Source organism: Euleptes europaea, chromosome 13, assembly GCF_029931775.1.
Source record: "Euleptes europaea isolate rEulEur1 chromosome 13, rEulEur1.hap1, whole genome shotgun sequence".
NCBI classification, from domain to species: domain Eukaryota; kingdom Metazoa; phylum Chordata; class Lepidosauria; order Squamata; family Sphaerodactylidae; genus Euleptes; species Euleptes europaea.
The window spans coordinates 14,563,201-14,578,702 of record NC_079324.1 but is presented as its reverse complement, the minus strand read 5'-3'; the positions used below and the strand labels follow the sequence as shown (position 1 = coordinate 14,578,702).

General features: G+C 47.3%; 1 protein-coding gene across 1 annotated transcript in view; it reads left to right on the top strand.

The window, feature by feature from the left end:
* LOC130486263 (fibronectin type-III domain-containing protein 3A-like) overlaps positions 1-15,033 on the top strand; it is a 55,618-nt gene extending 40,585 nt beyond the window's left edge. The window contains exons 20-25 of the mRNA XM_056859504.1: positions 2,748-2,897; positions 4,193-4,473; positions 10,439-10,651; positions 11,279-11,445; positions 13,451-13,572; positions 14,698-15,033. Coding sequence (XP_056715482.1) covers positions 2,748-2,897; positions 4,193-4,473; positions 10,439-10,651; positions 11,279-11,445; positions 13,451-13,572; positions 14,698-15,015 — 1,251 coding nt within the window. The 3' untranslated portion in view covers positions 15,016-15,033. The remainder of the gene's footprint in view (positions 1-2,747; positions 2,898-4,192; positions 4,474-10,438; positions 10,652-11,278; positions 11,446-13,450; positions 13,573-14,697) is intronic.
* The last annotated feature ends 469 nt before the right edge of the window (positions 15,034-15,502 follow it).

Sequence of the window (15,502 nt, the reverse complement as noted above, 5' to 3'; positions counted from 1 at the left end):
TTTGGTATAATCCTTAAGACGTCCTTCTAAAGCTAGACCAATGTGATTATTCTCATCTTATGGAACAGGGGTAGTGGCTGAAACAATTATTTGGATCAGGGATTTCCTGCTTCATTCTCCTGGCCATTGCAATACACCATGCTAGCTCTCAGTTTAAGAATAATTTTCTTCAGTAGCCTGTGTTCTTGTAACTAGGTTCCTTGCATGCTGGCTTAGTACTGCCTGCCTCAGCGCAGCATTAGAAGTGGACCTGGAAATCTGGTTTCATTCCTCTGGTCGGTCATAGACTTCCTGTAGTGATTGGGCAGGAATTTGCTTTCAGATTCAGATCCCCACTCGTAAAACAGTACTGGTGGCCTGCTCCACTGAAAGTTGCAAGGACAGTTTGTGCAAAAGCTTATAAAAATAATGAACCAAAGGGCTTCAGTCCCAGAGTACCTGGGTTTGCTGCTAGCATATTTTGCTTTTACGTCTTCCAAAGGCAAACGTAACCACAGTTGTTTCTGCAGTTTTAATACCGAGCCGGTTCATGCCTGAGCTATCTGATGCAGAAATCCTTAGTGCTGTTCTTTTTTCCCTGGCCACTGGGAACACTGCCACACTGCCCAAGACACCCTAGAGAAGCAGCGGCTCTTGGCTTTCAGAGGGGTATCCTAAGGCCCGATTTAGCCATGGCACTGGTGGAAAAGAACAACGTCTCCCTGTGATATTGTGATATCCCTTTTGGGGAGCCTAGATAGACCAGGATCCAGTTACCTCGGTTGCCAGGTAATTTTAGCCCACCAGAAAAGGGGGAGAATCCTTTAATAGGATTATTCTTCTACAGAATAAAAAAAGGATCTGAAGCATTGCATCCTTTTTGTGTGTTTTTAATTATGAAAGCATATATATCTATAAAAATAAGTGGCAGGTTTTAAGAAACAAACATGGGCCATTTATGCAGGGTTGTCTCCCTACGGTCACCCGACTGCTCCAGTGCTTCGTTTTGATTATGCATGCCTTTCCTGACCATCAGAGGTCGCCTTGCTCTCCCTGCGCATTTCCGCTCATTTTGACCACGCTTTCCAGATTCTTTCTAAAACAGCATCTGGAGAACACGGGTGAAACGCGCGGGGCACAAGGTGACCTCTGATGGTTGGGAAAGGCATGCATAATCAAAACGAAGCACCGGAGCAGTCGGCGAGGGAAGCAGCCCTGCATAAATGGCCATGGATAAAAGAACAGACTCTTTGGCGTCATGTCAGCCCCTCTCTCTAGTTGATTCCACCTCCTCTTTTAAGCAAAAAGTTCATGAAAACTTTCCACAAAGCTTCCCAGAGCAACATGCTAGGATGTTGTGATTCCATTGGCTTAAACAACTTCAGCAGGCAAGATTAGCTCCTTCAGACAGGGGCAGTGTGACCTCCAACAACTCCACAGCCTGTATTTTCAGAAATGCTGAGCACAGCTGTCACGTACAATGGAAAAATTTAAGTCCTCAAAAACCAGAGTAGTCAGAACAGCATGGGTGTTCTAAGGCCACTGTGGCCAGCCACGACAATTGCATCAGCATCTGTGTTATATTGAACTGCCGCTATTGTTGTGTTGCTAAATAGCTTTAGTTTTACACTTATTGGCCATTTGTGGTTTTGCTGTTTTGACTTAACCTGGTATTTCTGAAACGTTTAATTTTTTTTGTAAGCCACCCAGGTACTCCATTAGGAGGATGAGGTGTAAATATAGTAAATAATCAGTTGGGCTGCCACATGTAGTAGTAACTTATTGTATATGACCATAGGCCATTACAATCTAGGCTGCCACATGTGCAGAGATACTAAGGATGCAGTGTTCACATTCCAGCCCAACACCTGTGTTTCTGCTGTGCTAACACTGCAAGCATAGTGGATGAGGACACAGCTTAAACGAGGCACTGGGCACGTGCAGCATCTGAAAATAAGCTATTGCTTGTCAGCATCACATTTACATTATGGTTGGAAGGGACCACCAGGGTCATCTAGTCCAACCCCCTGCACAATGCAGGAAATTCACTACTTCCTCCTGATATTGCTGTCATGGATCCATTCCTCTGGCAGGTGTGCTTTCTTGAAGCAGAAGGAACCTTCTGCCAGAGTGGGAGGGACTTTCAGTAGCGGCCCTGTCCATAAGATTCAACTCGGGGCCTAAAAGGAAACTCCTTCCCTGACTAATTGTTTTTGCCTTTGAAACTGCTTCCTCCTGCTTGTAACCGGCCCACAATGAATCAGGGATTATTTTACACTCGGTATGCTTCACTTCTAAAGGCAACTCTCCAGAGATGAGGAGAACCAATTCTCACAAGGATTGTTTGCTTGAGTATAGTTTCAGGTGAGTAGTTGTGTGGGTCTGTAGTTAGAAGAGCAAGATTCAAGTCTAGTAGCACTTTAAAAACTAACAAAATTTCCAGGACATAAACTTCCGAGAGTCAAAGCTCTTTTCATCAGATCTGACGAAGGGACTTTCGAAAGTTTTACCCTAGACATCCTGTTGGTCTTTAAGGTGCTATTAGACTCGAATCTTGCTTTTTTGCTTGGGTTAGGGTTAGTGGTTTCGATGAAAAGGCAAAGGTCCTACACTCTACACAGTGACAGGTTTCTGTTTGCCTAGTCTCAATCATTGTATGTTCTTCACAGGTATATCATAAATGAATATTCTTTTGCAAACTGTGCTTAAGGTGCTTTTTTATTAAAAAAAACCCCAACAAAACAAACGTGTGTTTGAAATTATCCTAGAGTCCAGCATGTAATGGTGCAGAAGTTAGTGAATTTAGACTGGAATGGGGCCAAGTCGAAGGATCAATGCATATCATATATTCAGGCCCTCTTCTGAGCTATGAAGTGAAAGGACTCACACCTGCGACTACGTACTATTGCAGAGTACAGGTAAGGAAGTCTGGGTTGTGCTTAAAGAGACATTTTGCCTGGCAGTCAGCTTCCCTCCCCTCCCCCCTCTCACTCAAATGCTGCCCTAGGACGCATCTGTTTGGTCTGCCTTTCCCTGATCTATCCTTCTTCCTTTTGATTTTTCTTTCTTTCCCTTTCTGATGCATCACGTTTTCTACTTTTAGCTTATAAGCCTGCGGGCAAGACTCAAAGTTCAGTACAGTATCTAGGAATTTCTGGGGCATAATAAATTAATGCCCTGACCCGGCTAGCCCCAGCCTAGCCTGTTCTCGTCAGATCTCTGAAGCTAAGCAGGGTCGACCCTGGCAAGTATTTGGATGGGCGACCTCCAAGAAATACCAGGGTCGTGACATGGAAGCAGGCAAAGGCAAACCACCTCTGAACGTCTCTTGCCTTGAAAACCCTACGGGATCTCCATAAGTCATAAGTTATATGTAGACTGCAATATGTTTCGCAGTTTCTTTGTAGTTTTGTTACTACTATTTTGTATAATTTTGTAGTAGCTACAAGTTTTTAAATGCCTTTCAACCTCTGTTGCCCAGCATTTTTTTCTATCTTCTATCAGAGGTTTCATAGAATCATTGAGTTGGAAGGGGCCATACAGGCCGTCTAGTCCAACCCCCTGCTTAACTCAGGATCAGCCTAGAGCATCCCTGACAAGTGTTTGTCCAGCCTCTGCTTAAAGACTGCCAGTGAGGGGGAGCTCACCACCTCCCTAGGTAGCTGATTCCACTGTTGAACAACTCTTACTGTAAAAAAACTTTCCAAATAATTTTCCTAATATACCTTTCCTCCTGCAATTTAAACCCATTATTGCGATTCCTATCCTCTGCTGCCAACAGGAACAGCTCCCTGCCCTCCTCTGACAGCCCTTCAAATGCTTTAAGAGAGCAATCATGTCCCCCTCAACCTCCTCTCCTCCAGACTAAACCTTCCCAACTCCCTCAGCCTTTTCTCATAGGGCCTGGTCTCCAGGCCCCTGATCATCCTTGTTGCTCTCCTCTGCACCAGCTCGATTCTGTCCACCTCCTTTTTGAAGTGAGGCCTCCAAAACTGCACACAATGCTCCAGGTGCGACCTGACCAATGCAGTGTACAGCGCAACTATGACATCTTGTGATTTGGACCTTATGCCTCTGTTCATGCACCCCAAGATCGTGTTAGCTTTTCTCCCCTTCCTGTTTTTTCGGCCACTTTGGGGACCAAAGTGCTGAACCAGCTGGGCTCTGCCATTCTTTGGTTTGTCACGCACTTGCGGCCTCTTCTCTGTCTTAGGCTGTGAACATTGCTGGAGCTGGATTGTTTGGGGAGATCGCCATGGTCACCACCCCAGCGTCAGTGCCAGCAGCGGTGACGGTATTGCACTTGCTCGAAGAAGACCAGATGGAAGCCCCTCTTCCTCTGTCCACGTGCCTTGTTCTTCACTGGGAAGAGCCCTGTTGCCACGGCGCCGAGATCACCGGCTACAACATCGAGTATGGGGAGAAGCAGCTCTTAGCAGTCAGCAGAGTTACAAGCCACGTCCTGGAGAGCTTGCAGCCAGACACTTTATACAGGTAGAAGATTCAATTGAAGATTGGAATGATTGATCGGGTGAAACGCTTGCCTGAAGGTTGTTTTGTTTTTAAGAGCTCAAAGAATGCTTGAAATGTGATAATCATGACCCAACTAGGCAAGAGGTGGGAGACGTGCTCAGCTTTTTGGTGCTTTTTTGGTTATGGAAATGGAGGTGTAGGTTTAGGAACTGGAACAGCGGGGGTTAAGGCTTTCCATGTGGCTTGTTTTTTAGGGGACGGGCCATGGCTCAGTGGTAGATCATCTGCTTGTCATGCAGAAGATCCTAGGTTCAATCCCCGGCAGCATCTCCAGTTAAAGGGACTAGGCAAGTAGGTGATGTGAAAGACTTCTGCCTGAGACCCTGGAGAGCTGCTCCAGTCTGCGTAGACAATAGTGACTTCAACAGATCAAGGGTCTGATTCAGTATAAGGCAGCTTCATGTGTTCTGCCCAAAATTATTCATTATTTATATATCACCCTCAGTGTATTGATTCCAGACCACCAAATAGCCTTCACCCCGTCCTGTCTCAGTGTTCTTCCACCCACTTTATTAGAACAGATACCATGGCACTCCAGGAGTCTACTGAGGTGCAGAGTTGATTTAGTGGCACACATTTGCCTTTTTTAATACCTTGTAATGGAAGATGGTACAGGTATACCTTGCTTTATTGTGCTTCGCTTTATCGCGCTTCGCAGATACTGCGTTTTTTTTTACAAACTGAAGGTTTGTGGCAACCCTACCTGTATATATATTTTCTTATAACCACTCTGTTAATGTAGGTTTTCTTCTGTTGGTCCGTGACAACAATAAATTATTGCTTGATTGCTAGCACTGTCAGTGTGAGTGACACTTTATGGAGTAGAACAAGATGAGTCCCTGCCTTGAGGAACCGGCAATCTAAAATTTGAAGGAAGGAAAGCCAAAGAAAGGAGGGGAAGAGAATGAGCTTAGTTTTATTAAGGGGGGCGAAGGGGTTGTGCTTCATGAGAACAAAGGGTTTTGAGATGTTTGAGAGAAATTCGGGGCGGGGAGGTGTTCACGCAGGTGTTCCGGGAGGAGGTTCTCAGCAAAAAGGGCAGCAAGGGAGAAAGGACATTGCTGGTGGAGGCAGCGGGAGACCTTCAGTGGTAGCAGTGAGTGAAGCTGGAGGGGCTAGATGTCTCTGGCAGGGAGGGATCTGCATATGAGAACAGAGAGGTCAGATGAGGTGAGGCTGTGGGGGCTTTGATGGTGAGGAGGAGGAGGAGGAAGAAGAAGAGTTGGTTTTTATATGCCGACTTTCTCTACCACTTAAGGAAGAATCAAACGGACTTACAATCACCTTCCCTTCCCCACAACATACACCCTGGGAGGTAGGTGGGGCTGAGTGTGATTAGCCCAAGGTCACCCAGCTGGCTTCATGTGTAGGAGTGGGGAAACAAATCCATTTCATCAGATTAGCCTCCCCCGCTCATGTGGAGGAGTGGGGAATCAAACCTGGTTCTCCAGATCAGAGTCCACCGCTCTTAACCACTACATCACACTGGCTTCTGGAGCAGTAGTCTTACTGCAGTAGTCTTACTGCATGCAGGAGCAGATTTGCGGGGAGTCATGGTCAGAATGGCAAATTGTCCTTCCCAGCTCCTTCCCTCCCAGTGGGGGAGTAAATTCAAGAATCTTGCCCCTTCGCTACTGCAGATGGGAAAGCAGCCAGGGGGCATCCCCCCCCCCACACACACACTGTTACAACCCTGCAGTTTCACTGCAGTCTCCCAAAAAGAGGCCATTCTAGCAACTCCTGCCTCTCACCTGGTTTGGCCCTGAGCTTACTTGTAAATCTGCTTCTGCCTTCAAAGGGGGGTGGGGAGAAAATGTAATTTTCAGGGCCTCTTAATATTGATGGTGGCTGTGGCAGGGGATTGAACTCCAGAGGGTGCCATAGCAGGCTGAGTTGCCTTAACATGTGAACAGCCCCTGTTAGAAACGGTTATTAGAAATTCTTGGAAGGCAAGGGGGGACGGAAGGTACCATTTCTCAGCCGAAGCTCGTGTGCCTGTCAAGTTATTTATTTATTTACTTATTTGGTTTATAGTCCAATTTTCTTGCTGAGACTCAAGGCGGGTTACAGGGTATAAAACAGCGCAGCAAATCTTGGGCAGCCAGTCTTGGGGGAAAGAGTTGCTTCCTGCCAGGGACCCCCAGAGAGCCACCGCCAGTCAGAACAGGCAGTACTATGGTTGCCAACCTCCAGGTGGTCAGTACAGGGGCGACAAAAATGTACAATAACAATTACTGTTAAGTGCAACCAATGTTTATCCTATGGTGTCTAAATACAACTATACATATAAACATACAGTGTTATGTACAAGCATACAAAAATAACAAGCACAACCAAACAAGTCCACATGGATGGTGACACAGACACTAACAAAATTCACAAAAATGCAAAGTCTTTGGCAAGGTGCTGCATTCTTCTATAAGTCCCATGCAGGTAAGTGTGCAATTCTAGCAGAAATACCAATTTTAGAGGAGTAACTTGATGGAGGATACGGCCGTTTCAAATTCTTATGGGTAGAATTCTTCATCAGTCCTTCATATAGATTCCTCTAATATTGCACATCTTAAAGATTAAATTTCAAAATGCTGGATGCATGTTAGTTCCCACGAAGGGTAGTTATCATTAAGGCAGCTATATGAAGGACTGATGAAGAATTCTACCCATAAGAATTTGAAACGGCCGTATCCTCCATCAAGTTACTCCTCTAAAATTGGTATTTCTGCTAGAATTGCACACTTACCTGCATGGGACTTATAGAAGAATGCAGCACCTTGCCAAAGACCTTGCATTTTTGTGAATTTTGTTAGTGTCTGTGTCACCATCCATGTGGACTTGTTTGGTTGTGCTTGTTATTTTTGTATGCTTGTACATAACACTGTATGTTTATATGTATAGTTGTATTTAGACACCATAGGATAAACATTGGTTGCACTTAACAGTAATTGTTATTGTACATTTTTGTCGCCCCTGTACTGATTTCCTAATCTCCTGATAGTAGTACAGTGGTGTCTTTTTCTCCTACTAACCTCCAGGTGGTGGCTGCAGATCCCCTGCTATTACAACTGATCTCCAGCTGATAGAGATCAGTTCCCCTGGAGAAAATGGCCGCATTGGCCATTGGACTCTATGGCAGTGAAGTCCCTCCCCTCTCCAAACCCTGCCCTCCTCAGGCTCCAACCTCCAAATCTCCAGGTATTTCCCAACCCGGAGCTGGCAACCCTAGGTAGTACTGAGCAAGCTGGACCAGTGGGATCCTGCAGTTTCTTATTTTCTTATGTTGCTATTGAGCCAGTGTGGTGTACTGGCTGATATATTAGACCTGAACCTGCATTCAGTTGCGTATTAATCTCTGACCTTGTCTAAGCCTAACATGCCCCAGCAAACATGTTGGGAGGATAAAATTTCAGAAATCCAAAGTACACCTCTTGGAGCTTTTCCAAAGAAGGCTGAAATAAAAGTGGGATAAATAAGTGGTGGGAGACTCTGGCCTTGTCCTCATTGAAGTGCGAAGGGCTCGTCTGACTGAATGCTTCTCCACACCGAAAATGTGAGCAGATGGAAGGTTCTAACTAGAACTTGTATTTCAGGGGGAACACTTCATGAGGCAGAGCTGGGCCGTGGGGAGGATGGGGTGGAATGCAAAGTGGTGTTGGAAAGGGGCAATTCCCTGGGGGTGTCACGGGGGAGACATAAGAAATGTAGCTAACTGGGAGGCAGTGACAGTGAGCGGAGGAGTTGCTCAGTCTGTAGAGGCCAAATCCAGACCCTTGGCAACATTGTTTGTCCAAAACCAACGACCCCAGGCTTGCAGGTAGGACATCCATCGTTGCTTTGAGAGTTGCATATGGAAGAGGAGATCCCACTTGGTGGATTCTTTTTATCTAGCAAAGCATTATGGTTGGGGAGGGGGGAAAACCGCCATATCAAGTAAAATTCTGTCTTCCGTGTAAGATGCAAGAGTCATAGAATCATAGTTGGAAGGGGCCATACAGGGCATCTAGTCCAGCCCTCTGCTTAATGCAAAATCAGCCTAGAGCAGTGGTTGGCAAACTCATTAGTCAAAAGAGCCAAATATCAACAGTACAACGATTGAGATTTCTTTTGAGAGCCAAATTTCTTAAACTATATAGGTAGGTACACTGTTTATTAACTTAATAAACTTTAATTAAAGTTTTAAGTCTTAAACTATAGGTACACTGAATAAAACTTGATATCTTTTGTGGGGAGAGGAAGGGAAGGTGATTGTAAGCTGGTTTGGTTTTCCTTAAAAGGTAGAGAAAGTCAGCATATAAAAACCAACTCTTCTTCTTGTGTTCACCTGAAATTTATACTCCCCAGTCCTTACTTCCTGATATGAGTGGACTGCTTGTGCTTACTAAGCAAGGTGGAAAAGGCAATTTGTGCATGATCAAAGGCATCTTTTTCTTATTTTCTCATTTAATATTCCTGGACATTTTCTGGGCCTAAGTCCTTGTGAGCCTTATTGGCGATTGTAAGCCGGTTTGATTCTTCCTTAAGTGGCAGAGAAAGTCGGCGTATAAAAACCAATTCTTCCCTTCCATTCACCTCCTTTATGCACTCTTTAAAGTGGGGCCCAATCCACACACACACCCAACCTTTGTGCCCAAGCGAACAGGAGCTACGCTCACACGTGCTAATCCTGCCAGAGGAAGCCCGGCCGCGTCGAGCTCCCCCCCCCCCCGCTCCCTGGGCAGAGGCGGGCAGCAACCCTCCTCCCCTCTGCCCCTCTCCCATCGCCCCTGAGACTATTTTGCATGCATAACGGTGCTTCCAGCAGGTCAATGCGAGGGGGGGAGACGGAGACATCCTCACAAAAGGCAGCCCAGCATGGCCTTTCCTGGCAGCCCGGAGCCCTACGCGCCCCCCTACCCCCGACTCCCACACGCCGCCACCGTTGCTTCTGGAATCGGAGCCAAGAGGGAAGGAGCAGCCGGGAGCAGCCCCCCCCCTCCCCAAGCAGCGCGGCCGTGAGAGCAGCAGCCAGCCCCGGCTCAGTGGGGCTGGACATGTCGCCGGTGCGCCGGCTCTGCTTTGCCACCTGCCCCCGACGACCCCAGCCCGGCCCCTGCTAGGCACAGCGCCCAGGCGCAGCAGAGAGGCGCTGGGCCGGCCCCACTCGCCCTCGCCCAGACCTCCCTCTGCCCCATTTCCCGGCCAGACGCTGCGGCGTGGCCCGGGCTTGAGGAGCGGCCTCCCTGGAGCGAGGGGGGCTGCTCCGCACCGGCGCGCCCTGGGCACATAGGCGAGGGGGAGCGGCCGCCTGCGCCTTTGGCGGGCACGGAAGGCGCCGCCTCGCTACCGCCAGGGAGGGAAGGCCGGGGCCGGCCGGCGAGCGCCTCAGAGCGCCGCCACTGCTGAAGCGAGGGTGTGTCCTTGAGCCCCCACCCCCTCGGTGCTGGTGGGGGGGAGAGGTGGAGACCGGCGGGAGGAGGAAGTGGAGGCGGCGGAGAATAGAGGGCCAGTGGAGCCCTGAAAGGCTGCAGGAGCTGCAGCGGAGGGGGCTCCGTCCTTTCTCCCCCCCCCCTCCACTGCACCCCACCCCAACCCCGGGCCGGTACCTTGCGGAGTAGACGCCCAGCTTCTCGAGCTTCTTGGCGCGGGGCGCGGAGCGGAGCTGCGCCTTCTTGCCCGAGATGCGAGCCGAGCCGGGGACCTCCTCCTCCGCTGCGCGAGCCGCACTCAAGTGGCCAAAGAGCCGCATGCGGCTCGCGAGCCGCGGTTTTGCGACCCCTGGCCTAGAGCATCCCTGACAAGTGTTTGTCCAGCCTCTGCTTAAAGACTGCCAGTCGGCATATGGCAGCCCTGAACAAGGTGGATGTTTTCCCATCATGTGGTTTGAAAATGTTAAAACTCATCCTGGTCGTTTTGCCGTAATTGTAACTGATTTCCTCCCCTCTTCTTTCAGGATCAGAGTACAGGCCTTCAACTGTCTTGGAGCTGGTCCCTTCAGCCCTTCCATCAAAGCGAAAACGAAGCCTTTGCCTCCTGATCCCCCCCACCTGGAATGTGTTGTCTTCAGTTACCAGAGCCTTAAACTGAAATGGGGTGAAGGTCCTAGCAGAGCTTTAATCACCAATCCCACCCAGTTCAACCTACAGATGGAGGACAGGTTTGGCAGGTGTGAATGGCCTCAAGCGCATTTAAATCTGCCTTGAATCTCACTGGGAAAGACGGGACTATAAATAAATGAATCTCTCAGCTTCCTGGTTTGCATTTATTGAGGGAAGCAGTCTCTCTCCCTTGCATTGAGATCTTGTAATGACAGCCTGTTGCAAGTGCCTACTGCTGTAAATCCAGTGGCAACAGCATTTATTTATTTGCTTTATTTGTAACCTCCATTTTTTGCTGAGAGTCAAGGCACATTACAAATTAAAAAATGATGCAGTCAGAAAAACGTAAAAACATAAGAAGAGCCTTCTGGATCAGACCAGAGGTCCATCAAGTCTAGCATCCTGTCTCACACAGTAGCCAACCAGTTTCTAGAGGGCCAACAACAGGGCACAGAGGCCAAGGCCTTCCCCTGATGTTGCCTCCTGGCACTGGTATCCAGAGGTTTACTGTCTTTGGACATGGAGGTTCCCTTTAGTCACAATAGCTGGTAGCCATTGATGGACCTACCCTCCATGAATCTGTCCAATCTCCTTTTGAAGCTTTCTGTGCCTGTGGTTATCACTACATTCTCTGGCAGCGGATTCCACATTTTAACCACTCGTCGTGTAAAGAAGTATTTCCTTTTTTTGGTTAGGTTCACCACTGTCTACAGCGGACCTTGTCACACGTACAAAGTGCAACGACTCAGCGAATCCAGCACGTATTACTTCAGAATCCAGGCATGCAATGATGCCGGTGAAGGAGAGTTTTCTGAAGTTTACGCGTTCACCACAACCAAATCTCCACCACCTGGTCTGAAAGGTGAGAACAAGAGAAGGATATTTTTGATTAGACAGTTACAAGAATTCAGAGGCTAGCCATGTTAGTCTGCAGTAGAACAGCTAGATTTGTGTCCAGTAGTGCCTCAGAGACCAACAAGCTTTTCAGGGTATAAGTTTTTCGAGAGCTCCCTTCATCAGATGTGTGTTGGAATGGAGATCTCCAAGTCCTTATATCCCAGTCAGAAGGTAGGAGGGGTGTTGCTAAGAAGGCACTCAGGATGCAGAGGTACAATGGACATTGTAATCAGCTAGGTTAGAGCAGAGGGACAGAAAATTAGCATCTGTAGTGAGATAAGAATGCTGTGTCCCTATTCAGCCCTGTCAGCCCTGGTTAGTATTTGGATGGGAGACCACCAAGGAAGTCCAGGCTTGCTGTACAGAGAATGGCATTGGCAAACCACCTCTGTTGGAATGTGTGTTGCCTTGAAAACCCCATAAGGGGTCGCCATGAGTCGGCTGCGACTTGACAGCACTTTACACACACACGCATTCAGCCCTGGGGGGCTCTGGACCTTGATCTGATTTAGCAATGTTGATTCATAAATGGTTGTCATTATTTTAAAAAGGTCCTTCCTACCTTTCTAGCCATTGTGGGCCGGTTACAATGCTAACCAAAGATTGTCAGACCAAGTTAAAATGTGTCCTAACAAGCATATTAAAAAATCCCTCTCAGGGCTGGTTCAAGGGCTTTTGTTGCCCCAAGCAAAATATACCCGTCAGCACCTGGGCCCTCATTTGGTGTGGGCATGTGGGTTTACCCGCTGCTTCCTGTGCCACTGATGCCTGCCCTCTGCATCAGTTCTATTATCTTTACACTGCTGAAGTGTGTGTTTGGGTGGGTTGGCGAGAGAACGGGCCTTAATCTGTTTTTAATACCGTGAGTAACATCAGTGCAAGTCAGAGCTGTCAGGCATCTGACTGTCAGCCAAAGGCTAATTGAGATATGAAGCTTTTACGTATACCCTTTGAAGCTGTGGCTCTAAATTCACCTTCTGTAGATGATATCACGAAGGGTGGCTTGTTTTCTAACAAGAATTTCACCATCCTGACCCCACTGAAATGGCAACTTCCATGCCACAGTTAAAACTTGGCACAGTACTGGAAGTAATGTGCGCTTATAGGTGAAGCTGTGTAGGGCTAGCTTATACAGGAAAGCTGAACCCTGTTTCATTCCCAAGAGGGATCTTACAGCCAAAAGAAAGCAGGTGTTCCATAGGTGTGAACTGGCTCGGTGAAGTGTGTGGGATTTTTCTTAATCAAACCCTCCCGAGCCCGAAGGTTTTTTGAGTCGTCTGGGAGCTGAATGCTGCAGTATTGCTGAAGCTCAGTCTCTTAGGTGGGAGACCTCTGGGACATACTGCAGGAGCCAAGATATAAAACATAATAAATACTGACTATATATTTTGCAAGCAATAATTTGCAAGCAAATGGAAAACCAGCATCATTTAGCTGATGATTGGGCTGGCGATTGGACATATTTTGGCTCGAGACCAGCATAGGATTCACTGGCTGATCTTTGCAATCCCACTAGTATTCACTTTCTTTGTTACCTCAGTGACAAATAGCGTTTACCCCCTTGTTCATATGGTAGATGTTGGTAGTAGTGGTGGAAAGTACTGTGAAGTCACAGACGACTTATGGCAACCCTGCAAGGTTTTCAAGGCAAGAGACAAACAGGTGGTTTGCCATTGCCTGCCTCTGTGTAGCAACGACCCTGGGCTTCCTTGGTGGTCTCCCTAACCAGGGTCAGCCCTGTTTAGCTTCTAAGATCTAAAAAGATCGGGCTAGCCTGGGCCATCCAGGTCAGGCCATGGTAGATGTTATATCTCAATACATTTTGTGTCCGTAACCTCATGATTGGAGAGAGATGAGGGAACAGGAACATGGCCTCTTGACTGTGGAGCAAGTGACATCGGCTTATGTTACCCAGATTAAAAAGGACTTCCTAAATTCAGAGTCATGGGTTTTGGATTCTCTCCTTCCAGCACCCAAAGTACATCAGCTGGGAGACAACATCTGTGACGTCACATGGGAACCTTTACAGCCAATGAAAGGCGATTCCATTGTTTACATTTTACAACTTGCCTGTGGGAGGGAAGTTGATCAGGTAAGCTCCAAATGAATTTCTTTGCTAGAGATAAGTAAATAATCTGCTGTTGCAAAAAAAAGATCCATATTATCATTCCAAGGAGGAACAAGTAAATGCTTATCCTGTAGCAAAATCAGCACCAGGCCAAAATTCTTTGTACCAAGAAGACTGATATATAGCATGCTTTTTTTTACATTATCTTGCTAATTGTCATTCGGAGACATTCCCATTATCAAAATCTGAGATTGCAAATGTGTACTCATTTCGTACACATTTCTTCAGTTTTCCGAGCAGGATGCCCCAGCTTATGAAAACGGTAACATTCTTGTAGGAATTTGGCTTACTTTGTGGAACTCCCTGGGTGTGGAATTCCAAAAACTCTTAAAATCTTTTTCTCAGAGAGATGGTAAACTATAGCTGGGGGCTGCACAACAACAGACTGCAGATAGGGAAACCTGTCACCCACCAAAACATTTATTCCTGCATACATAGTAGTAGTAAGTTGAAGAGAAAGCTGGCTATAGGCCCCTTCTACCTGGCCTGACGGTTTCCTATGTGTAAGCATCCTCTGTTTATTTAAAAGATCTATCCTGCCTGTCCTTCCCCTCAAGGAGGTTCAGAACAGTTTATAAAAGTAGCAGGCTTGTACAAAGAAGACAGCATGCATTGGTACAAAATACTAAGAGGACAGCCTGTGGTTCTAAGACTCTAAAATAACCAGGAAGGCAAAAATGTCACCCTTAACAGCACGGATTTGCAGTACTCACTAAACTCTTCTGAAATAGATGCCCTCCTAACCGCTCCGAATGGCCGTTCCATGGGGACCAATGTGGTGTAGTGGTTAATAGCGGTGGACTCTAATCTGGAGAACCGGGTTTGATTCCCCACTCCTCCACATGAGCAGTGGACTCTAATCTGGTGAACTGGGTTGCCCCCCCCCCCACTCCTCCACATGAAGCCAGCTGGGTGACCTTGGGCTAGTCACAGTTCTGTCTGAACTCTTTCAGCCTCACCTACCTCACAAGTTCTGTTGAGGGGAGGGGAAGGCGATTGTAAGCCGCTTTGATTCTCCTTAAAAAAGGTAGAGAATGTCGGCATATAAAAAACCAACTCCTCTGCTTCTGCTTCCAACTCCTTCCTCAGGTATACAAGGGACCAGAAACTTCATTCCGCTTCACCAACATGCAGACAAACTGTGAATATCGATTCAGGGTGTGTGCTGGGCGCCAGTACCATGACTCGACTGGATCACAAGAACTGTGTGGGCCGTACAGCCCTAGTACGGCTTTCTCATCTCAGAAACAGGAGTCAATCTCCCCATGTTCAGACCCCAGCCCGGACCTCACCAAGAGCGGGAGGAAGGCGCTCAGCGACGAACAGTTTGCGTTTCTGCTTCTCATTGGTTTTGCGACGGTTGCCATCTTGTTTGCTGTTATCATTCAGTACTTTGTGATCAAGTAGCGCGGCCTGAGAATTGCCATAATTATTGCTCAGCTCATTATTTTCATACGGAAGTTTATGCCTTGGGTATTTATGTAAATTCCAATTAAAATGCTAGCTGGGAATGATTCTATATGACACATTTCCATTTTTGCTGCTGAGTAATACGGCGAGGCTGGATAGGTAGAACTCCCCATCTCCTCCCCTGCACACCCCTCCCCAAAAAAAAACAAGTGAAGAAAATCCTTAATGTAGCACAATTGTGCATCTCGTAATCAGGGTTAGCTGTTCAAAACAGCAACGACAACAAAAGCTGCCTTAACGCGCACTTGTGATTCTCAGAAAGCTGGACTTCATTTTTGCTGTCAGATCTTTTCTTTTCCAGTACAGCAAAGCAGGAAAGGTGGGGTGGGGGTGAGGGAGACCAGCCGCATCAACCCAGGTCTTGGCATTCGAGAGAGACACAGCAGCAAAGATGCTTCTGCTTAGGACAGTACTGTATTACAGA